The following is a 23000-nucleotide window of genomic DNA, read 5'->3' as shown; positions in this document are numbered from 1 at the left end:
ATCAAATTCCTGTCTAAACTTTGGTTTCCTCCACTTTTTTTTTCATCTGCCTCTCTCCTGTCTTGAATATTGAGCATGCAGAATTCCTTCAGAGGTTTATAGTCTCTCTTGTTTTAGGTGAGGACAAGTACAGTGATCATAATCCTACACCTCTGGTGGCAGAAGAGAAGATTTCTTTTGGAATCAATGCCACGTGCTCATCTCTCACTACGGTCCAAGATATAAAAAGTTCCTACAACGAAGTAGATGGCCGGCTGATTGCTAAAGAGGTCACAAATTTCCATTATTTGTCTTAAATACATTTGCTCTTGTTTCTGATTGGTTTCCTAGAGCAAAGTTTGTGACTTTGTCTTAGTTACATACCTTCAGGGATTTTTTTTTCCAGCTTTTCTTCCCCTTCCTTAACCCTATTCTACTTACAGTTTTGTTTTTATCTGTGGAGAGGAATAGATTGGACAGTATGAACACTATGTTAAAAGCCTTTCTTGAAACAGCAACAGAAGCCATAGTATTCAGGTCTAATGATAATTTATTTCAGTCTGTGATTTCTTAATGACCTTCACAATGACCCTTCACATGCTATTCTAGCATTCTTGCCAATGCCAGGCCTACTGACATGTTGAAGTAATGGGGCTGCGGGATATTTTAGGTGGGTGAATGTTTGTCCTAACAATCAACATTGAAGGAAAAAAAAATATTTTCATAGTCTAAAATTAATAAAATAATCTAAGGTATTAGACCATCTGGCTGTTACTTTTTGTCTCCTCAGTACCACCGCAGTTTTTCTTAGAATGTCTCTTTTATCTGTTTTAGATTGGGATTAGCTCTCGGGACAGTTCAACTCCGATATTCCTAGCTAAGAATATCGCTGGACACCTCTCAGGTTCCTTGAGGACTATTGGGTCAGTTGCTGTGGGCCAATATGGTAAATGCACTATGCCTTAGCGTTTCATATTTTTTAAGAGTTGGGCCTTTCTCTGTCCAATAACAAACTTAGTCCATGTAACTTCCTGGTAGAGTAACACTGCAATTTCCTAGGGGTAAGAGTGTTCCAGTCCTCTCCAGCAGCTACCAGCCTGAACTTCATTGGAGGCCCTGCCATTCTCCTGGGTCTCATTGCTATGGCCCGTGATGACCACACCATGTATGCAGCTGTCAAAGTCCTCAACTCCATCCTGAACAGTAGCCCAATGAGTGAAAAATTGATGAGGCACATGCATGGATACCAGGTAGATACTCTTTTGTTCGTTCATTCTGATTATAGTCTCTCTGTTGGAGAGCTTTATCCCAAAACCTATCAATGGCAATGAATCGAGCTGGCTATAGGCACGTGTGGTTGGAACTTTGTAGGTTATGAGATCTTTGAGAGGGGGATATAGGATAGTGCTCTAAATCCTGTGCTTACAGCCTTTGGGAACTTCTATATGAGTATGACTGCTGATGGGAAGGTGAGGACAGATGCCTCTTGGTCAGGTGTGATCTAGTAAACTAAAGGAACCAGTGCAGCACATTTGGGAGTGACCCAGCCTTCAACTTTTCCCAGCACACTTGGTCCTTCCCACAAGAGATGACTTCTCTGGCAGGTCTGCTCCGTCCCCGTGGCTCATCCAGCCTAAGGTTTCTCTTTACAGACTGTCCTGTGTAGGGCTGACAGTTAATTCCTATGGCTCAGTCTTCACTGTGCATTAGGAATTGTGCTGATATAAACAAGTGCTGTCTGGATTTCATTGATTAGGTCTGTCCTAAATTGGGCTTTCAAACCTGAAATCTGTGCAGACTGAAGAGTTTGGGTGTATTTAAGCATATATGTAATATTGGGTGGGTTAAGGCTCAAGTGTGAAGTTTCGGTTCAGTATCGTTTACGTTATGCTGCATAGGCTGAGCAGAGAAGCCTCTTTAACAGAGATGGTTCCAAACAAGGCTCTTAAAATTAGGGCTTCATGCATGATTTATTATAAACTCTCTATTTTCCCAATTTGTGAATTGTTTATAAATTGATCCTGATTCATATGAGGATATTTATCGTACCTAGATACTGCTTGCCCAGTCTGTTCTTGTAGGTGAATGCCAGCCTTTAGCTTGTGTACGAGCTGTTCCTTTCGACTCCGTGCTAAATAGTGTTCTCTCCATCTGACTAATCTTCATGTTGCAATGGAGTAGGTTTGCTCTTTGTTTGGCTCTCTGAACCTTTTTTTTTTTTCACAGCCAACTAATAAAAACATGTTTTGATATCTATTTTCAAATGAACGTCTACTTCTCCCAGCCTATTCAAAATGTAGTGGATTTCTGAACATTTTTCTCACTGTATCAGGAATTCATTGAATAATCAAAGATAGACTCAGTTGAGAAACTGGCAGTTTCACACAAATGTCTTTCATTTGAAGAGGCCAACACTAAATTATTTTCTTTTTAAGCTATCACCATTTGCAAGCAACTAAGAATACATCCATGAAGAATAGTGTAGAAAACCTACTGTGCTTATTTACGATTATATTTTTATGTTGCTTTTTGTAAATTCCATTTGACATAATATGGCATGTATTTTGCTCCTGTTCAATGCCACAGAGTTGTCAAACTTCGTAAGAAACTTACCCGGTCACTTTCTGTGCAAAATTTTTTGCCTGGACTGAAATCTTCACTTTCTTCATGATGCTTACATAAGATATATGTCTGTATGGCTACTACAGCCAAGCAAACTCTGCATTTGTCTTTAATTTAAAAAGTATTATATGGTAGTTTATGTATACAGATTGATACTTAGAAGATATTTATTAAATCCTTTTTTTCAGCTGCTGACTTATCTATTGAAGAGGAAGACACAGCTGTTAAACAACAGGATTTTACAGTTAATGTTCTCCCTCGTGGGCACAGCTGAGCTTGGCTTTGAGTCTTCAGTCATCAAGAATTACAGTGCATTCCATTATGTTCTCTGCAACTTTGAGGTAAAACTGCTGATTTTAGTTTGTAGGTTTGGCTGTATTAAAGATGGCTTGTTCATAGCACCTCCTGGATCCAATATCTGGATCCACCTCACCTGGGGAGGTGGTAGCTCCTGGAATGGCAAGTCATCTGTCACCACAGCTCCCCACTGTGCCCCGGTGCAGTTTCTGGAGTGTTTCTGCCGACCCTGAGGGTCTTCTCCTCAGGACTACCTCAGGAGCAGCAACTCCTCACACTGACAGGGATTTCCCAGTGTCTGCAGGTTGTCACTGCAGAAACAACTGAGAGTTTATGATGGTGTCCTCCTGGAACTATTTGTAACTGCTTCTCTGCCACAGGTTACTGTCCTCTCAGTTAAGCAGAGCAGTAAAACCTCTGCTTTCCTTTGTCTTGCAGCTTTGGATGAAAGCGCCAGAAAATCTTGACCTGACTCTTTTTTCACATCTCGTGGAGATCTTGCAGTCCTCCAGGTACAAAAGCTCGTGTTTGAATCGGAAACATGTGGGACAAGTTCACCTATAACATGGAGCTGGAACTGTGAGGTGGATTTGAAGGATCCAATCTTAGTTGGAATCAGAGGACTCTGGGAGTTAATCATTCCTATACTGCTCTTTTAAGGCTGGAGTTAGTGATTTGACCACCCTCTGAGATGACTCTGGGGCCAGACTGGGAAAAGCTACCTGGTGACCTGGTTCACATGAAACCACTGCTGTACAGTGAAAGTTTAAATGTCTGCTGGGGAGGGGTAATCTGAATGTTTGAATTGAATATGAAATAATAATAAAAAAATTATAATTGAGGTTGTGTTTAAACCCAAAACACAACCCAGGAAGACTTTTTTATAACAGTATCTTCCCTAATCAGCTGTACTAGAGCTAAATGTACCTGAAGAGACACAGCATGGGCAAGGGGATGAGTAGAGCAGGGTGCTAGATTCCTTCTTTTTGGTGCCAGAAAGCTCTGTGCAGAGCTCTATGGTGTCCCTTGCTGAGTTTTACAGGAATAGCATTTATTACCGCCAACTCACTGCTTGAAAATTCAATAATGTTGTTTTCTTTGAACTTGTTGAAATGCAGCAGTTTCCAGGGGAGAGGGCACATGGGAAGGGTAGAGAACACACAAAGAAATCTTCAGATCTTCATCACTGACACATATTCAATTTGTCTGACAGTGTTTGAAATGTTGCCAAGACAACATTAGAAGCCAAAGGTGCAAAGTGTCAGTGCAACCTGAGAATCCTTTTAGCTGAAACTCAGCAAATTTTGGTTCTTTCCAGTAAAAGCTTTTAATAGTCACTGTGCTTTCTTACAGAGATGGATGTCAGAACGCTGCAGTTGCCTACCGGGCACAAATGGTGCCCAAGATCGTTTTCCTCTTCAACGATCCTGAAATCAGTGACTCCAGGATCACCGTGGCCTGCACTATTCTCTCCCACCTGTTGCAAGGACACTTTAACACAAGGGATGTTCTCAGGTAACCTTCAAGTCTACAGCTTCTCAGTTTGTGGATGAGCTACGCTCCTGCCAGCGTTGGAGAGAGCGCTAGAGTAGAACTTCCCTCACCTCATCTTTGGTTGGAGCCCCCAGATCTTTGGCAACTGCAGGATCCCCACTGACGAAAAACTCTTTCGTGCCTTCAAAACAAAACTCAGTCCAACCTTATCTTTGTGTGAAGATGGGTTGGGTGATGGCCCTTATCATGATGACACAAAGAGTTCTGCTAGTATGACTGGGACTACTCAACGTCTGTACTTAATATTTGTTTTCATTAAACCCTCCCCTAAAGTATTGTAATCACTGTAGTATTGCAACTACAGTGCAAATACGTACCTAGTCCTGTTGGTTTGGCTTATGTGCTGGTAACTATCCTTTTCGTTCTTGAACTTTAATCAGTTAAGATATGTTAGTCAGGATTTCATGAAGCAAAGAATTTAAATCCTTGTCTGCTTTCCACAGAATGTCAGCATTCCTATTTCAACCCTACTTCTGCAGCAATTAGAATTTCCAATGGTTGTCGTTAGCAGTCATCGTTAATGAGTATTGAGATTTGCGTGTAATCTCAAGGTGGTTAGATGAATGTCTGTCTTTCTGCTGACCAAACCTGGTTCCCCCTTTCTCTGTAAGGATTGGATTGTTCCTTGTTTACACTTTGAAACCTTCTTCTGTGGATGAAAATCAGATTTGCCTGGAGAGTGTGGCTGAGATGCCCAACGAAGGTGAGGAGCTACCTCTGGTGGATGTGTTCTGATAGACAGCTAAAGTACTTCCCTTCTTCCCCAGTGCATGATGAACCTTAAATGCAACATTGTGCTTCTGCCACCAGTGGCAGGAAGAGATACCATTCAAATTACTTAGTCTGGAAAGGGACAGGCTACATTAAGGTGACCTGAAACCGTGGGGAAAACTTATATTGCTACAAAGGCCTGAGGTAAAGAATAGTGAAATCACTGTGTATATATCCAGGAAGGCCTGACCTACTCCTCCTGCTAAGGGAGTTCTCCTTTTGTCCTCTCTCTGCTAATAAGCCAACAGTACTTTGACTGCATTTTCCAGAGCCTACACAATGTTGGATTTCACAGATAAACACAGAAATGAAGGCTATTAAATTGAAATTGCCCCAAAACTAACATGCTGGGCTGTTACGAGGAATAAAATTTCAATTGGCATCCTGGATTTTCTGTGAACACTTTGCTACATTTACAGTTCCAGCAAATGTGGAGCTTTGCACCTTTTTTTAAAGAATCTGTGTATAAAATATCTATGAACTTCCAGTCAGCTGGCTCTTCTATTGTGATCTTTCAGTTGAGACTATATTGTTATTGCACCTCTAAACAATATTTTATATTAAGGAGAGACTGATACTGTAGTTTATGTATAGAGACACCACAGCAAGGCAATACAAGTCAGATTGCCCATTTACATTTCCCTCTCTGCTTAACCTGAGATTACTTCCTGTGGATTATTATTCAATATGTGCATTGGATGAGTTTTGAGTAACCCTAAAGAGAAGACTTTGACAATGTATACACTGGTCATTTCTGATTTTAGCAGGAATTCTTAAGTCTAAAATCTGATGTTTGCATTTTTTTACTCCACAAAAGACTAAGTACTTCTGTTGAACTAATCTGGTGCAAACAAGGTTGTTCATCAAAGCAATGGAACATGTGTTTTGTCTCTTCATTACTCTTTATTACTTTCTGATATTTGTAGCCTTAAGCCAAACAGCTGGAAAGACAATCTGGCTTCGAAACCAGTTACTGAAGATGCTGTTAGATGTAATGCACTCAGACAAACTTCATCTGTCCTCTGAGTAAGTAGAAACAATTTAGGAAGGGATAGGTAAGTGTCTCTGTCTTCTAGATTTCCTCTTTGCTGGTGCTTGACCAGGACTAAACACACCAATAATATTTGAGTCTCAACAAAATAGTAACTAAGAGCAGGCTGGATTCAGAGTTATTTTTTGTCGGTGATTTATCTGGCGTTCACACAGATGTGTGATCACATCACACATCTGAGATCCATCCTGAAAAAAAGTTTAATGTGTTCAGAAAATGTCTCAAAGGAGAAACTGGGATATTGCTGTTTCTTCTGCCTTGCAAGGGTTGAAGAAATCCCAGCTGTCTTTGAAAATCAATTCAGTCTAATGTGGGATTACTTGCACCCCTCTATTGTAACCACGAACATGCAGTTACCATAGCTCTACCTTTTATAACTGAAAGGCAGAGTCATAGTGCTGGGTGCTGTAACTGTGCATTTTCATTAGTTAACACATCTTGGAATTTAAAATTTAAATGAGAATTTCGAATTTCATAGGTTGAAAGATCTAATCTGGGATGTAGTTGACTTCAGTTATTGATACACACTCTCAGAAGGAGCTTCATTTTTTTGTCTGACAGTAATATAAGGTTGGATTTAGTGGGAATTAAGTGGCTTGAACTGTGTGGAGGAGTCTGTAATTCTGTGTTGCTCTGTGCCTTTAATCAGATTTTTTTCTAGAGAAACTTGAGCTTCTAAATCACTTAGAGATAATTTTAAATAAAATCCCCTTTTTGTCTTCCACCATGTCTCATTTCATGTGTTTTCATTTCCCTGTCTGTCTTAGGGAACTAGAGGAGACATTTTTGGCACTGGGGCCAGACTGGTTTCTGCTGTTTACACAGAGCTACCTGCACTCCACCACGGTTGTGCTGGGAATCAAGCTACTTCTGTGCTTCCTCCACAACCGTTTGCTGCTGAACAAATTCAAGGAGGGGATAGTGGCTGGGCGCTGGCTGGAAAATAGCTCTGCGGAGTTGAGTATTCTAATGGGTATGTTTTGCTTTAATGCTCCTAAAACAGTCCCTTGGTCCAGCTCAGTGACAGGAGATCACTGATGGAGGTGATAGAATTCCCACTGATCTCAGTAGACCAAGAATTGGTATTACTTTCTACGGCAAGCTTGTCCCAGTACTTTAGTTTTTCTGCGCTGAGGAGAGGAAAGTGTTGTTTCTCCCTTGCATGAGAGTTGACATTTCTGATTAGCAGTTGCAGGGAGACGGGCCTTTTTGTCTTGCATAAAATCAGGTGAGGTGTTCACATGTCAGCTTGTGCCCTGAAACCTTCTATTTCTTTAAGATTTGTTCAGCTTGCTTTTTGATAACTAGACGTGTTGTTCTGAGAAAGGGGAGAGAAAGGAAGAATTCAGGGAGAATTTCCTGTAATAAAAGCGATAGTGGGAAAAATTATCTGTTAGTCTGAGAAAGTTTTATAAACTGTTGATATTGCAGCCTAGCAGAGTACTGACTGGCCTCTGGGACACAGAAAAATGAGGATAAAATTGGGTCTGTAATCCTTCCTTTGATATAGCATTAATTTTTAGATAATTCCTCAGAATGTTTTCCTTTTCTTTTCCTTTAAAGATAATTTAGGAACCCATTCTCCAGTGCCTGACAATGGCCCCTTCTTGATTTTTGGGTTTTCTGTGTTGCAAAGATGTCTGACTGATCATGTCCACATCCCTGAGATCTACTTGCTCGTGGCAGGGCTCTTTCTGGCAACTCCACAGCCTGAACCACCTGAAGCAGCCAAGGTATGAAAAAAATAGTGGACAGGCATGAAGCTGCTGTTGCTTTACTGCTTTGGCATTTGTGGTCATTTCTCTGAAGATTCTCAGTCAAGTTAACTCTACTTGATTGTTGTGTTAGTTAAACTTTCATACTTTAAAAACGAAGTAAATTAACTTTGATTTAAGGAAACTTGTGTTCAGAAGAAACTTGTTCATGCAGATGTTAAAGGTTCTTTAACTACTGTACTTTAAAAGGTAATTCAGATTAGCTTCCCTGTTTGTTCTTACATTGTCAAGATTTCCCCAATGTCCTGAGATGCCATAAGGTATTTTTGCCCCAGCAGTGCTAAAGATACACTTCAGAAGAGGACAATCCATTAGTGCTATCCTGGGGAAACACATTTAATAGGAGAGGCAGGAGCTGCTAGAGATGAAGATGTTTTGGTTTTTTTCTGATGTGGAGAAAGCAGGCATTATTCTTGATGTATCATAAATAATTCCCATCTCTTCTTCTCTCCTCTTGTTGTAGAAAGATCTTGAGTCTATGTTGCAGTGGATCTTGCAGCACCACCTTGCAGAGAATGCCCTCAAAATTGGGTTGTGTGCAGAGGCAGCTGTGTTACTGCTGGAAATGGTTAGAGTCACTGTGGACAAGGTAAGAGTTTTGTCATGTTTGCGTAGTTGCTTAGGAATACCTAGAGAGGAGCAAAGACAAGCTTATGACTAGATGCATGTTTGTCTGTGCTCAGCCTACTGCAGATGCGGAAGCCTCCTGGGACACTGCCTATCCAGGGAACCTTATCCAGTTTCTGGGCTTGATCTATCACAGTTACACTCAAGACCCCGTGTGGCACTGTCCTGACTTCTTGAGAACTTTGGCTATGGTGGCTTTCCATTCTGGACCACCCAAGGTATGTGCACCTGAGCCACATCAGAGATGGGTTGCAAGGAGGAAAAATCAATGTAAAGATTATGAGTTAAAATGCATTGCTGTCTGCTTCCACAGGGAGGCTCTGAAGGCCTTTTGACTCCTGATGATCCAGCCATTGCTGAAGGGAAAGGCTGTGTTGATCCCTCCTCTCTCCCGCTCCTCCCACACCCTGCCAAGAAACAAGTGTGGGATTTTGTGCGAGTTCTCCTGATGGACAGTCTTCTCAACATCCCAGCAAACAAACAAGGGCATCCGCTTGAGCTGCTTCTCGAGGTCTCTCTTGTAGTCATCAGGCTTTGCTGCTTTACCTTGCGCTGGGGGTGAAAGGAGAGGTGGTATCCCACTAGTGGCCTGGGGAAAAAAACTGCCAACAGTGACAAAGAGGTGTATCCAGTCAACATTTTCAAAAACCTAGGATAGGGCTGGGATCCCAGCTCTCAGAGCAAAAAAAATTTCACTTTTCCTTAGTAATACCTGCTTGTCATTAGAGCAGCCCTTGAATTTCTTGACAACAGAAGATTTCACATGGAGCGTTCCTGTGTACTGATTTTTGAGACGATTTCTTTTCAGTGCTCAAATAAACCAAAAACAACTGTCCCCACTTTTAGGATGGATTAATAGAAGTTGTAGCAGCTGAGTCTGGATTATGGATTTCAAACATTCAAAGCGCTGGAAAGAGTCAGAGTAGCCTGAAGAAAGGGAAAATGGAAAACTTGGGCTTCAGCTCCAAATTGTCAATAGTCCATGTGTCCCAGATGTGAATTCTGATGCAGACTTAGCTTAATAATACAAGTAGAAATGAACATAAGGTTGACTGCAACTGTCATGAGATAAATCACCTTGCAGAGCAGCGGTTCCCTAGAGGTTTATACAGTAACATCCCAAGACTTGGTAGAGTTTAAAAGAGAGGATGGCTCTTCTGATCACCTGAATCCTGAGCCTGGTAAAGGGAAGCAAAGGGCTAAAGTGTGCAAGTGAGGTGGAGCAGTTGTCCTTGCTCTTTTTGTACAGTTTTTCCCCCTCCTCTTCCTGGCAGTGTCTAGGTGTTTAAGGGAAACGTTGGGCGTTTTGAATTATCTTGGATAGTACTGAGTGTCTCTTGGGATTTCTACTCTCTTCTTTGAGCAAAACTTTTACTGAATCTGGATCTTTGACAGGCATAATCTGTCAAAGGTGCAATGAAATGAAAGGCCTTTCAATAAAGGCTGAAAGTGAATTGAAGGCTGATTTCCTGGCTGTTTTTCTGCTGTACTAATACGTATATGGTCACTATACAGGCTTCTCCAGAGGATGCCACCAGTGAGCAGAAGAGACATTTTCAGACGAAAGTTTTGCTGTCTGCTATGGATGTCTTCCGTGTTGCCAGCCAGGGTGAGGGGAAAACAAGACCAAGAGGTGAGCAGTGAGAATCGGATCATTAGGTAGCCAGTATTTAGCATGTAGATGTAATTGCCAGAAAGGTTTGGAAACAGTAGCTAGGAGGAGAGTCCAGCTCAGCAGGCTGGACAGTGCATTCCCTCCTGCTGTGGGCCAGTTTGCATAAATTACTGTAGTTTTACCATTTTTCTAGTGAGCCTCTTCACTTTTTTCTCTCTTTTTGAGAACAGATTCTGAACATTAAAAAGGGAGTATTTAGAAAGAAACCTAGGTTTACCCTTGAGTGCTTTTGTAAACAACCCTGGTAACTTAGTTGTTGCTGCTCCCTCCTTTGAGTCCTTTCTAAGTTGGACCATGATATTCCTTGATATTTTAGTGAGATTGGTTCAGTCTTTTGCATGGAGCCTTCATTTCCAGTCTGAGTAAGGTATTTCTGCTAGACCTATAGTTTTCTTAGACATGTCCCGACTCTGTGACATTGTGGCATGAGATTGTTCCTTCTCAGCTTTGATAACCTCACATCTCACGTCATTTTATTTTTTTTTTTTTGCATTTTGGCGTGTTTTGGAATAATCAACTCTTGTATCCTCTTCAGGGAGCAGTGATCCTCATGGCGTTTCAGAATCAACTGCACCTGTGTCCATGATGAATGTTGCTTATTTTTCTCAGAAGCTGGTTGAGAAGCTGAATGGCAGAATGTTTGCTGCCGACCCCAAGCAAATCCTGATTTTCACTGCAAAACAGATTATGGGGGTGAGTCACAGGAAATGTTTTTCCAACTGTTACCAACATGTTGTAATGTGCTCTTTCACACTGAGGTCGTGATACCACAATTCTCAATATGGTTGTAATCCATTTGGTGATTGTGATTATTCCTGTTTTCTTGTATGAGCAGGTAATGGCTCTAAATGACAATCAGAGGTAGATGGTACAGCGTAAAGAAAGGATAGTTAGCTCTTTTGTGCCACTCTCTGCTGACTGTGTTGCTGAATGGGAATAAATTAATCTCTTCCACAATCCTGGGGACTTCAGCAGAAATACAAAAAAAATTGAATTTGTATCTAACAGGTAGTTCAGGGGAATTTTGCTGAAATAAGTTTGCAACAGCTTAAATGAAGTGAGAGGAGTGGGTCCTTGGGGAGAGAGTTCTTTGAGCAAGCCAAGCGCTCTGCTGTTTTGTGTTTTCACAGGTTTTAGAAAGCTCCGTTTCTCAAAAAGAAGTTTTCCTGACTGCCCTGTACAGCTGTCTAAACAGAACCATCCTATTCTGCTTATCCAGACCCCAGCAGTCGCTGCCGGAACAGTTTAATGTCCTGAACTCTCTCAATGTCCTGCAGGAGCAGTGGGACACTATTTTTGCGACTTACAACTCAAATAATAATTTTGTCATCTGCCTGATGTACTGCCTTTGCCAGCTGAATTCGGGCAGGTACAAATGTTCGTCTCTATAACATTTGCTTACATCTCTCTGCCGATATCTGTGGGAGTGGGTGCAGAAGGGGAGATTTCACAAAACTTAGGCAATATCCACTTGGGGGAAGCAGTAGAAGCTGAGACTGAACTGGATTCAGCTCGACCAAGGACTTTGGATGTAGAATATGTACTGTTTCAAAGCAAGCAGTTGACCTATTGGGCTCTGCACTCTGGGAGTTTAAAGCATGACTCTAATTTGGTGTCTGTTGAAGTGGCAGAGTAAAGCCACTTGGAGAGAGATGGTTGTTTTCCTCATAGACTTTAAAAAATGAAAAACAACAACAGAAATGTTTTGATGTAATTTTTTTTTGTCATTTAATTTGGAGGAGAGGAAGGTTACTAATGTGCTCAGTATCCTGGAGGCAATGGATTGTCTTTCAGCCAGAAAGTGGAAGGGATAAACTGTTCTTCAATCAGAAGACTATTTTTTTCCCTGAAATACTAGTGAGCAGAAAATTTCCTACCACCTCTCTTGCACAGAGGCAGGGTAGTCTGTGTGTTTGTGGGTGTAATAAGAAAGGCATAGTGGATGGTAATAACATAACACTTAATTCCATTTTTTTAATTTTGAAAAGCGTGTTTCATTTCAGGGACACCCAGACAAGCTTGCGTGTTTGTCTAAGCAGAACCCTTAAATTTGCACATAGGCTTAATTGCTGGTCTTTATTAACCAAAACATCTGTGTGTATCTGTTTTACTCATCCAGCTTTTCCAGCAGCTTACTCTGGAGTAGTAACTGCAGTTAACAAGCTTGAACTGATTTCAGTGGAGCTGGCTCACAAGCCCATCATTAAAATGAGAATCTGGGAATCTTTCTGGGCTGTGGGCTAGAACCACTCCACAAGCACGGAGACGGCCATTCTCTGTGATACCTGCATGGACTAATTCAGGGAGATGTTTTTTCTGATCCAGCAGCTATTCTTGTGTGGATACATTTAAAACATACATAAAACTGTGCATGGATCTTGTGAATCTTTCTGTTATAATTACTGTGACTTGATTTGATCTGCAAAGTCCTGGTCGTGCTGAATTTGGGAGTTTTGCCATTGACTGGGGTAGGGCTAGAACATCCATACCCACTCTGGCTGGTATTCCGACAGGTAATGTGTCAGAGGTATCTTGCTAATATTTTGGACAACGCTATTTTGTCAAAAGAAGCAAATCTTTGCTAGTGCTTTATTCGATAGAATGATGTTTGTTGTTCTAATGAAAACCTTCTGTGCTGCTTAGATGGTCTGAATTGAATCCATTAATACAGTATCACACCAGAAATGAGCTGCACTTCCAGAGGTCTTTTCTTGGTGGTTCTTATTCCAGTTAGACAACAATTTCCAGACCAAAACTGTTGAGATGGGGTAAGGATTGTTTGTATGTAGCAAGAGCACAAACATTTAAAACCAAATAAATTACAGAAGTGTTGGTGTTATCCAAAAGCCAAACACAGCACATCCAGGGAATCAGTATTGCGGTGTTTAAAAGAAAATCAGAAATAAAAATGGCAGCTTTGCACGCTCAAGAGATTTGCCTCTCCCATGTAGTAGTGTCTGTTTACAGTTGAAAGAATGTAGTATGTCACTAGTGGTTATGTATAATATATACACTATTACCAGCACTTCTGTGACCAGGTCCATGTTGTCTGGATGCCTTAATGAGGCCTGTTGCATTTATTGTAAGTACTACCGTTGTGCTGAAATTTCTGGTGTCTTTTATCTACTGACTAGTAAATTCTGACACACACCCCCAAAGCAGCACTAACTCTTTTTGGCCGTGGTGACGTTCTCAATTATAACCACATCTACGTGACACTAACGTCACAGTGTTAAAGTCTGCAGCTTTTTTGTGCCAAGCCCTTTGTAAACGGAATGAACAACCATTGGTGCAAAGAACTTAGTGTAAGCAAGCAGTTCAGGCGTAGGGTACAGCAAGGCCATGTTTCCCACATACTGGAAGATACCTCTAGTGAAGAAATCCAGAGCAAAGAGTCAGCATGTAAAAATGCTCAGGGAAGGTGTAAGAAAGCTGGATAGAATCTGGCTGCACCAATACCGCCCTGTGTTCCAGCTAATTGGGAGGAACGGTTAGATACAAGTCCCTGAAGAGGTGCAGGGATAAGGCACGTACAACAGTGTGATCCATAGGATCTTGATGAATGCTCCTTGGCTTTGAAGACCAAACTGGCAGTGGTTTCATTCCCACTTCCAGTAAATTCTTCAGTATCATGTGATTAGTGTAAGTCCTCAAGCCTGGGAATATTTGCCTACTAAAGGAATCGAGTAGAGTAGATGTGTAAAAACAACCTTCAGCTTTTTCGCTATCCTCAATTTGCTTTAAGTCTGGTTTCCTCACATGCTCCCCTCCTGTTTTTGTTGTTGGGTTTTTTTCTGTCACAGCTATCCAGAAGGTTTTGGGGTGGATGCAAAACCAAAGTTGGCTTCGTATCGCCAAATTTTCCTCGCACCCAATGAAGAGGAAAAGGGCAGCCTGCCCTCTCCAGATGATGGTAATTAATGGCACACGTTGCCTTTGCCTTACGGAACAGGAAGGTGCCTGCCCTAAACAGTTACCAGAGCACCCTGTGTGAATGCTATTCAGTTGCCTCTTCGGTGTACAGACACTGTAGGCACAGCATGGAGAAAAGAATGTTGTGCTAAAAATTACTTCTGTTCACATCATACCTATTTATTCAAAATTCACACCCCACATCCTCCGAAGTAACGGATGTCGGTTTGGAGATCACTTCCCCATGTTGTGGCCAGTATCAATGCCCAGCTACGTAGTGCTTGTAGCTCTAGTTCTTTTTTCACGGCCTCTACAGAGCTTGTGTCTCTGTTGTACACAGGAAGAAACACTTTGATCTTTTAAGAGAAACGCTGGTAAAAATTTTGGGCAGGGTTCAGTGTGGGGGCTGTCAGCTGAACCCTACAGCAGAGTGACCCTCCCTTCCCCTCCCTTCTCCTCCCACCAAATAAGTCTGATTTGCGGGGAAATGCAGCAAAACAGCTCAGCACTTCTTTGTACAGCATCCTGTTGCTGTGTCAAATTGTTTCAGAACTTGATTGCCTTCTCCTCACCTTCTCTAGTGATGTTTGGCAACAGGATGCTTTAGCACTCTAGGTATGATAAGATCATCAAAATTCTGATTAAATGGTTTTCCAAGGCAGGAACCAGTTTGAATCATCTGTCACTCCCCCTTGTTTCTTCCAGGGAGCTGCAATATAGTGAAAGAAATGTCCTGCTGTTTTTTGTAGTGGAATTTATGGAGGTAGTAGATAAAATCAAGCACCTCCACTGACTCCAGCAGTTTCTCTGGACCAGTGCTGTTCCAAATGTGATGGTTTTGCTTTATCTACTGCTTGACTTGTTACACAAGACAAATGATTCTTCATTTATAGTTTCTTCTGTTTCCTAGTCCGTCAGGAGATTCTGAGAATGGTAGAAATCATCTGGAAGCAGCTCATTTCTCAGAGGCGACAGGCTCTGGAGGACACTTACAAGATGGATCTTTCTGTAAAAGGAAATGACAAAGAAAGGGACATGAAGATAACAGAGATCACTCCTTTATGGGAAGAAATTATGACAAAAGCTTGGCAACACTTGATAGGTCTGTGTTTTTTTATGGAACACTCATTGTAGCAAGCAAAGATACTGCAGTAAATGTAGTGCTTAATGGACTGCTGGTCGTGGTTATACCCTTCTTCTCACATCACCTACTGGATAAAGCAGATTCTCAGTTTCTCTCATCCAGGACTGTGATTGCTTGCTGTGCCAAGCCCCAGCCCTTCTGAAATCATAGAATCATAGAATGGTTTGGGTTGGAAAGACCTTACAGATCATTTAGTTCCAACCCCCTCCGCCATGGTCTGGTGATGTTGTAAGGCTCATGCTGAAATCTACTTAGACAATTGTATCCCATCAGAGAATTTAAAAAGGAAGATGTTTGGGTGAAGAATGGCATCCCAGTGTGTGTGGTGCTGCAGGGACTGAAAGTCAATGTCCATATAATGATACTGGTCCATGGCAGACCTCTTTGTGGCTTTTAAAGACTTGAAAAGTATATGTTAATTTGGTCCTCTTATAAATAGTTGGCCAGCTCAGCTGGAGTGAGGCACTGCCATGTTGTTGTGTCTTGTGTAATGTGGATACAAAACTTCTACCTTCCCACAGGCTCAACTTCAAGTCTTACAAGCTTTTTTTTTTTTTTCTGTTCTGGCCCACAGCATCTGAAAAGAAGATTCTCCAGAATAAATCAGGGTCAGGTCTGTCACAGAGCAAGCACAATTCCTGGAGTGAAAGCCTCTCTTCAGCTATTAGGTTGATGCCTGGCCGAAACACAAAGGAAACAACATGCAAATCTGAGGTAACTTCTGTTTTTTGTCTTTTCTGTCTCTGTCAGCAGTCTTTGATATGGCTCTGGAGGGTTTGCCTGGACTTGAGGGGCTTCTGAGTGTCTCTTGATATGTTCCATTGTAAACCGGACACAGTTAAGGTTCCTTTTCTAGACTGCTAGAAATAATCACTAAGAAATAGTTGCTGATCTGAAGAACTTTGGTTGGCAGCCTTAATATATAATGTATTAATGCATACTTTTTGCCTGAGGCCTAAGTATTGCACTTGAAAGGAAAAACCCAAGCAACCTGTGGGTGCTTGTGCTCACAGGGCTCTGCTTGGCTCAGAGCAGGGTGAGGGGACACTGGCTTTGCTGCTGCAGATACTGAATTAGTAGAAAGGATTGGGTATTAACCATAGTGCTGTCCTGTCATTTTCTACTCAATATGAAATATTAAAGGACAAAATTTTAGTTTAGCCTCAAGAGATAAGGAGACAAGTGTTTATATAAACTGGGGCTGGCTCTGGAGCATATGCAGCATTCCCACTTCCAGCAGTGCAGCTGGACTGTCTTTTCCATGTATAAACTCCTCCTTTGCTGAGAGAGAGGGCCTTTTCCGTGTTTTTCCTGGGCATTTGCCAAGAATACAAATAAAAAGCACCCGTTAGATGTTTAAGTGTGTTAGGGCTGGAGTAACCAGCTCTAGGGTAAGGCAGCAGTGCATTGAGAGAATATTCAGAGCTTTGGCCAGAGCTTGTGTTATTACAGAGCCGAACATAATTAAGGTCTTTTCCTCCTGCTGAGGAGACAGCGAGTCTGTTACAGCATCAGTTTAAGGAGTTTTCACCCTCTAGCTCAGCCTGTAGCTATCTCAGCCTCTAGCTTAGCCTGTAGCTAAAGGTTGCATCTTTATCCCCAGTGGTTGACTTCCAGGTATGTTGCTCAGGGAGGCTGTGGTACACCGGTAACGTGTCTGACAGGACCTTAGTGAGCTGTGGGCTGTTTCTCAGTGTGCCACAGCATCCTTCTAATTCCTTAGAATCCCTTTGGTTCTTGCGGAGTGAGCAAGTTCTTCCCAGGTACGTATGTAGACTGTGATGTCATACTACAAGAGCATCGACTATTTGCCCTGGGGTCTGTTTAATTATTTTTTAAAATTAATTTTGATTATTACAGCTGATTACACCTCAGTGAGCAATGTAATTGATATTTGTAAATGTATCCCAAGGAACATTTTGTACAACATGCTTTTTGCTGTTGAAGGTTAAAGACTCCGTTATTGGTTTTTCCCTAAATATGCCCACATCATTAGTTCCTCCAGTGAAAAGGTTGCCATCTGGAAAAGGCAGCACGGAGACATTATTCAGGCACAAGTGCATGAAATTGGTGTTTCTGCATCTTCTGTCTCTCTTCTGCAAGGAAGCGGCTTGTAATTAAGGGAGCTGGGTTTGGAGGAAACATTACTCATTTGGTGTTATTCCTTATCATGTCAAGGACTGACAGCTCCACAGCTCTGATAAATTGTTCCTCTCAGTGAGATGTGAAGCTACAGTTCCAAATATTCTCCACTCTCTCTCGCCCTCTTTCTCCCTCCAGCCAATCTTGAAAGACTTTGATGCACTTTTCAGAGAGGTGAAATCTAAGGGGAAGAAAATGAATTTCTTTGCTCCTCAACAGCCCTCTTTCTTCATACACTTCACAAGCAAGGTATATGGCAGGATTTTCAGTAGCAAAGGAAGTTGGGAGCACAAGTTACATTAAAAGTAAATGGTATTTATGTTTTTAACTAGTTTTTTTGACCTCATTTTGGTAGTCATTTTAAAGGCACTGTAATGTGATTTCGCATTGTTTGCGGTGTCTCAGGTGCCTTCGGTATTCACTTGGGAAAAATCTTCAGATACTGGCCTCTGTCTTCACTCCTGCTGGTTATGGACCTATGTCCTACAGCAACAGGCACCTGGCTGAAACATTGACATAAAAGGAGAAGTAGAATGAACTGTGTAGTGAGACACAAAGCCTTTAAATCCCATAGTAAAATAAAAAATCTTTGCATTTATTGAGAGATAAGCATGGTTGTTCCTAACTGAGCAAAACTTAGTAGTTCAGCCAAGATTTCAAAGCTTTGCTCAATAGAAAGAAGAAATGGGTTGGTTACTGGGTTGTGAATTTGGTTCTGTTATAGAGTGAAAATAAACTAAGAAGTTGAAGCAGTGGTAAAAAGAAACCAAACCAAACCCCCAAAATACAGAACATCCCCCTCAAAACTATCAGCTTTTTTCCTGATGTCATTTACAATATAGCAAGAGTGCTTTTGAGACCCAATCCTCAATCTGGAAAAAACAGCAAAATTCAAAGTGTTGTCTCCAGCAAAGGATCAGCATCAATTTTCTGCTGTGCTTTCACTTGGGATCTCCAGCATCAGTGAAACCAATTCCCTGCTATTTGGTGGCAAATGTCAGAATTAGCCATCAAATGCAGCTGTGTTTTCCCCATATTTCTGAGTCCACTTTGCTGTCTCATGCTCTGTTCTGGGCTTTGGAAGGTGCGATCATTGAGAAAGGAGAGCGTGGTCACATTTTCTGGTAGTAGAAGAGTAACAAACGGCTCTGGTAACTGCTGTTCTGTGTTTTCTTGGCAGTCTGGGTAGCCATGCGGAAACAAAAAGAGTGCTGTATGAAGTCAGATTTTTTTTTTTTAAAGCTTACAGGTGTTGGGTAAATTTGCCAGCAGGAGGGTCTATAAAACTATGAATATGGAGCCAAAGGTTTCCAAATCATTGACTTGTTTCAAAGCAACTCTTTTCATCTCTGGCTCTTTCTCCTCCTTTCCTCCCCCTGAGTTTTGCCGTCAGAATCTAGGATATGCATTTAATTTTTAGGTTATCAATGACATTGTTTTTCTCATCTTCACAAGCTGCAAGAACAGTGAGAGACCACTATAACAATCATATTTCAGTAAGTTGTAAATCAGTCAACAGCTTCTACCATGCAGTGTCCTGAGGTTCTTCCCAAGGATGAGTGCCCAAGCAGGGTTACAAGCAGCATCCTTCGCAGCCTTGAGGCTGCAGATATAGATGTTACCCTTTACAAGAAATGCAGAGCCTCTGGAGTTTTATAGCAGGGCTTGATCGTACCTCTTGTCTTCTGTTTTGGTTCATTAATTACATTCCTCTGTGCCAGAGGCCCATATACCTTGAGAGAATGAAATAGAAAAGGTCTTTTTAATCTCAGTCCTCAGAATGAAGAGGTTAATGGAAACCTCCTCACTTGTAATTACAAAACCACAAACTTTATGGTAGGATTTTGGTCAGTGAACATACTCTTGTGAAGTCAGTTGTAGATAACCATTATCTGACCTTCTTTGTGAGATAATGTGAGACAATGTCCTGTTTTAAATTAATATGTACACATCATACTGACAAATTTTTTGGGTGAGGGAAGAGGAGACACAGCCCCAGGGCCCCATCCCTGGAGGTGTTCAAGACCAGGCTGGATGGAGCTTTGAGCAACCTGGTCTGGTGGGAGGTGTCCCTGCCCATGGCAGGGGGTTGGAACTCGATGGTCTTTAAGGTCCCTTCCAACCCAAACCATTCTATGACATAAAATCAGCATCAGCTCAAAAAGGGCTTTGACTTCTGTAAGAAAGAAGCTTTATCTCAAGCTGATGGACATGAATTTACAGAGACTTGGCCATTATCACCCAAGATGTCAGTGGCAACACGCTTTCCTGCATTGCTATAGCATTTTTCAATGCCTGACTGTAAAATCAAGGCTGATGCTGAGCAGCCTGGGCTTTCAAGCCTCAGCAGAGAGGAGTTGTTTAAGGTGGGGAGGTCTGTGAGGTAGTGAAAAGGGGAGCGGGGTTGAATAAAAAGAGCTTGATAATTTGGGATGAAGGAGGGATGAGCTCAATTTAGCAGTTCATGGTAAGTGCAATGAAGAAGATAGAAATATTTGAAACATAATCACAATTATTACTTATACAAATATTTTTTCTTACCTATCGCTCAGTTGGTCTTTTAGCAGCTTTTCAAGTTAACTGAGTTAAAACAAGCAAACATTTAATGGTATTTCTTTTCTTTGAAAAGTGCATCATTTGTGTAATATCTTTATCTTCATAATAGAAAGATAATTAACATCACTAATTATCTAATTAAGTTCATTAACTATCCACCAACAGTGCACCGTGAAGTTGACATTATGTTCTTCTGTCAACAAATGCTTTGATTTCTTAGGAAGTAATTAAAATGTAAATTAGCATGTCATTAAATGCACAAGGGAAGTTTGGAATCAAATATTCATTTCAAAACTGCTCATAGCACACATTTTTTTTACTTCAATGAAAGCAGGCTCTTTACTATTAATGATGTATATTAAACAATTTCCATTATAATATTATTGTCTTGTTTAATAACTGGCTCAAAGCTAAATTACAGTATGCTGCAGCAAGCTGGAAAAAGTTTCTTTAACTTTGAACAACTCCATTTTTATGTCCTCTTAAACGGATATCTGACACGCTGCTCATTTATCATCTTCAGATTGTTTACAAGATCATAAAGAAATAATTGAACAGGTCAAGAAGTTAGAGAAGAACTGCATGGAAACATGCAGAGCTGTCTAATTCCATGTAATAAAAATCACCCAACTTTCTGAAATGTATGGGAATAATTTCCACATTCATTAAAGATAACTTTTTAACAGAGAAGTTGGAATATAAATGTTGTACGATAATGAATAAAAATGATTAGACTGACTCAATCTGTCCCCCTAAAAATCCAGTACCGGTTGCTCCAAGAGATGCTGTGTGACAGCACAATGCACAGTAAAAAATCTATTGTAGCAAAATTGTTCCTTTTTTGATTTATATCAGTTTCATCGTAAAACCTGAAATATAAGAAATAATATTCCTCCCAAAACTTGTGGGTAACTATTCAGAGGGATTTCTTCTGTGATTTTAAACTCAGTAGAGTCCTCTGGCAGTGAAGTCCCTTCATTTAATTGCACATTGTAGGGAAAGATGTCTCTTTTATATTTCCTGAATATTTTTTTAAAATATATTTTTGCCTCTCGAGCTAGAGAATGTGGTTGGTTCAGGTTTAAGCTTGGATATAGGATTTCAGCGAGTGGAGTTTGATGTTTAAAGCTGTTGGCATTGAAATCTCATCTTTCAAGAGCTGCTAGTTGCAGTTTTATTTTCACATAGCAGAGATGATGCCAAATATGTTGAATGGTGTTAATGTGGATGAAAGCGGAGTTTTATTTTGTTGCAGAGAAACCCTAGAAACAAGTGCTGGCTGCTGAAAGAGATTTATTTTTTCTCTCTACTGAATATATAAAGACAAATAATTTTTCATATTTCTTGGTTCAAATATGCCTGTTTTATTCCCGAATTTTGCTGCAACATTTTATTTATAATAATTTCAAAAAGAAATTGCTTGAATTAAGTTTCTTTATATGCATTGTTTGATTCAAAAGCCTGATGTCACAATTTAAACTGAATTAAACTTAACATTTTTGTTTTAAAACTGGATGGAGTCAACATTCTCATCCAAAGTTTCCCACAAGAAAATAGTTTTCCATTATTAATTATTTTTTAAAGTTCTATATTTGTTCTTTTTTTGGAGACAAATAATGCATTTTTTCAACTATGCTATTTATTATTAGAAATCTTTATAAGGAGAAGAAATATGGCCAAATTTGCTTATCAACACTTTGAGTTTATATATGGTGTTTCATCTCATGCGGGGAGCAGTATAAAATGCACAGAGGAGTCTGGGTGCCCAGAAAACTAGGTATGAGTTCCAGGAAAACTGATAATTTTAGGGTTGAGGTGTTTCTTTGTATTCTGTACTCTGAGCTCTAAGAATACGCTAATGTTAACGGAATTCTTTTGTCAGCCAAAGGATTAGAAGTGCACATTTTTCTCCAAGAAAAGCTGATTCAAATGTAGTCAGAAAACACCAGCGCATGAGGCGTTCAGATAAATAAAAGCCCTGAGTTATACACACCTGTAGGACTTCATAGAAAATCATCATTTTAAACAGAAATTGGAAAGTGGTGAGTAAGAACAAGTGAAGGTGAGAAGAGAGCCTGTTGCTATTCCCCGTAATGCCAAAGTCTGACCTTCACCTTTCACTAGAGGTAAAAGTTAATATTTCTGCTGTGACAGGGTGGAAACGGATCCCTCAAGAGGTTGAGTGAATTATCCCAAAGTCACAGAAGTCGCTGTCAGAGACAGGATTAAAGAACAAACATGTCTTGCCTCCCATTGTGCATTTTGGCTGTTCGGAGACAAGTTGTCTGTTCTCCCAGGAATTCATCTCTTCAGCAGGATCATCTGTGCAAGGAGTGTGTGTGTCTGCACACGCACAGACGTGCAAATACACATTTGCTGTAGGAGTAGAGCTGCTTCTGTGCTGCCCGCACTTAGCTGATAAATCAGTGTGGAAGTCTCCTCACATGTCCACCACGCTTTGGGTTTATCCTCTTGAAACCCACCCCTGTGTGGGGGTACATTTATGATGCATTGAAATATGGAGGTTTTTCTCATTAAGTTTGCTATTCCCCAACCAACTGGCGATGCCAGGAATCCATCCATGATCCTGAGGAGCAGTTGGCGCTGCGCATTAGCCTCCTAGCGGGTTGAGGCACGAAGCTTCCATGCAACACTTAACTGCTGGAGCTACAGTCTGTTGAAAAGCTAAATGAATTTTGGCAAAGCAACAATAAAACCCACATGGCAATAAGCAATTTTGTGATTCAGAAGAGCCTGCAAACAGCCCTCGGTGTAGAGAGTGTGTGCGAAGGACTAGGACAAACAGCTCTTTACGTCAGGAAAACATTATCTGCCTTATCTTAGTGCTTGTTACCTGGTGACTAATGAGACAATTTTTCCTCTTAGGAGATGAAC

At 40.9% G+C, this 23000-nt stretch overlaps 1 protein-coding gene across 1 annotated transcript in view; it reads left to right on the top strand.

The window, feature by feature from the left end:
• Window positions 1-23000, top strand: part of WDFY4 (WDFY family member 4) — a 120036-nt gene that overhangs the window by 36999 nt on the left and 60037 nt on the right. The window contains exons 21-39 of the mRNA XM_074154726.1: window positions 118-269; window positions 814-925; window positions 1039-1229; window positions 2790-2942; window positions 3337-3410; window positions 4252-4413; window positions 5064-5155; window positions 6150-6249; window positions 7042-7247; window positions 7838-8007; window positions 8513-8638; window positions 8733-8894; window positions 8990-9187; window positions 10192-10309; window positions 10887-11044; window positions 11482-11720; window positions 14155-14264; window positions 15174-15365; window positions 15982-16121. Of these exons, the coding sequence (XP_074010827.1) occupies window positions 118-269; window positions 814-925; window positions 1039-1229; window positions 2790-2942; window positions 3337-3410; window positions 4252-4413; window positions 5064-5155; window positions 6150-6249; window positions 7042-7247; window positions 7838-8007; window positions 8513-8638; window positions 8733-8894; window positions 8990-9187; window positions 10192-10309; window positions 10887-11044; window positions 11482-11720; window positions 14155-14264; window positions 15174-15365; window positions 15982-16121 (2855 nt within the window). The remainder of the gene's footprint in view (window positions 1-117; window positions 270-813; window positions 926-1038; window positions 1230-2789; window positions 2943-3336; window positions 3411-4251; window positions 4414-5063; window positions 5156-6149; window positions 6250-7041; window positions 7248-7837; window positions 8008-8512; window positions 8639-8732; window positions 8895-8989; window positions 9188-10191; window positions 10310-10886; window positions 11045-11481; window positions 11721-14154; window positions 14265-15173; window positions 15366-15981; window positions 16122-23000) is intronic.

The sequence above is a fragment of the Numenius arquata genome, chromosome 10, assembly GCF_964106895.1.
Source record: "Numenius arquata chromosome 10, bNumArq3.hap1.1, whole genome shotgun sequence".
NCBI classification, from domain to species: Eukaryota; Metazoa; Chordata; class Aves; order Charadriiformes; family Scolopacidae; genus Numenius; species Numenius arquata.
This window is presented reverse-complemented; position numbering and strand designations above follow the sequence as displayed.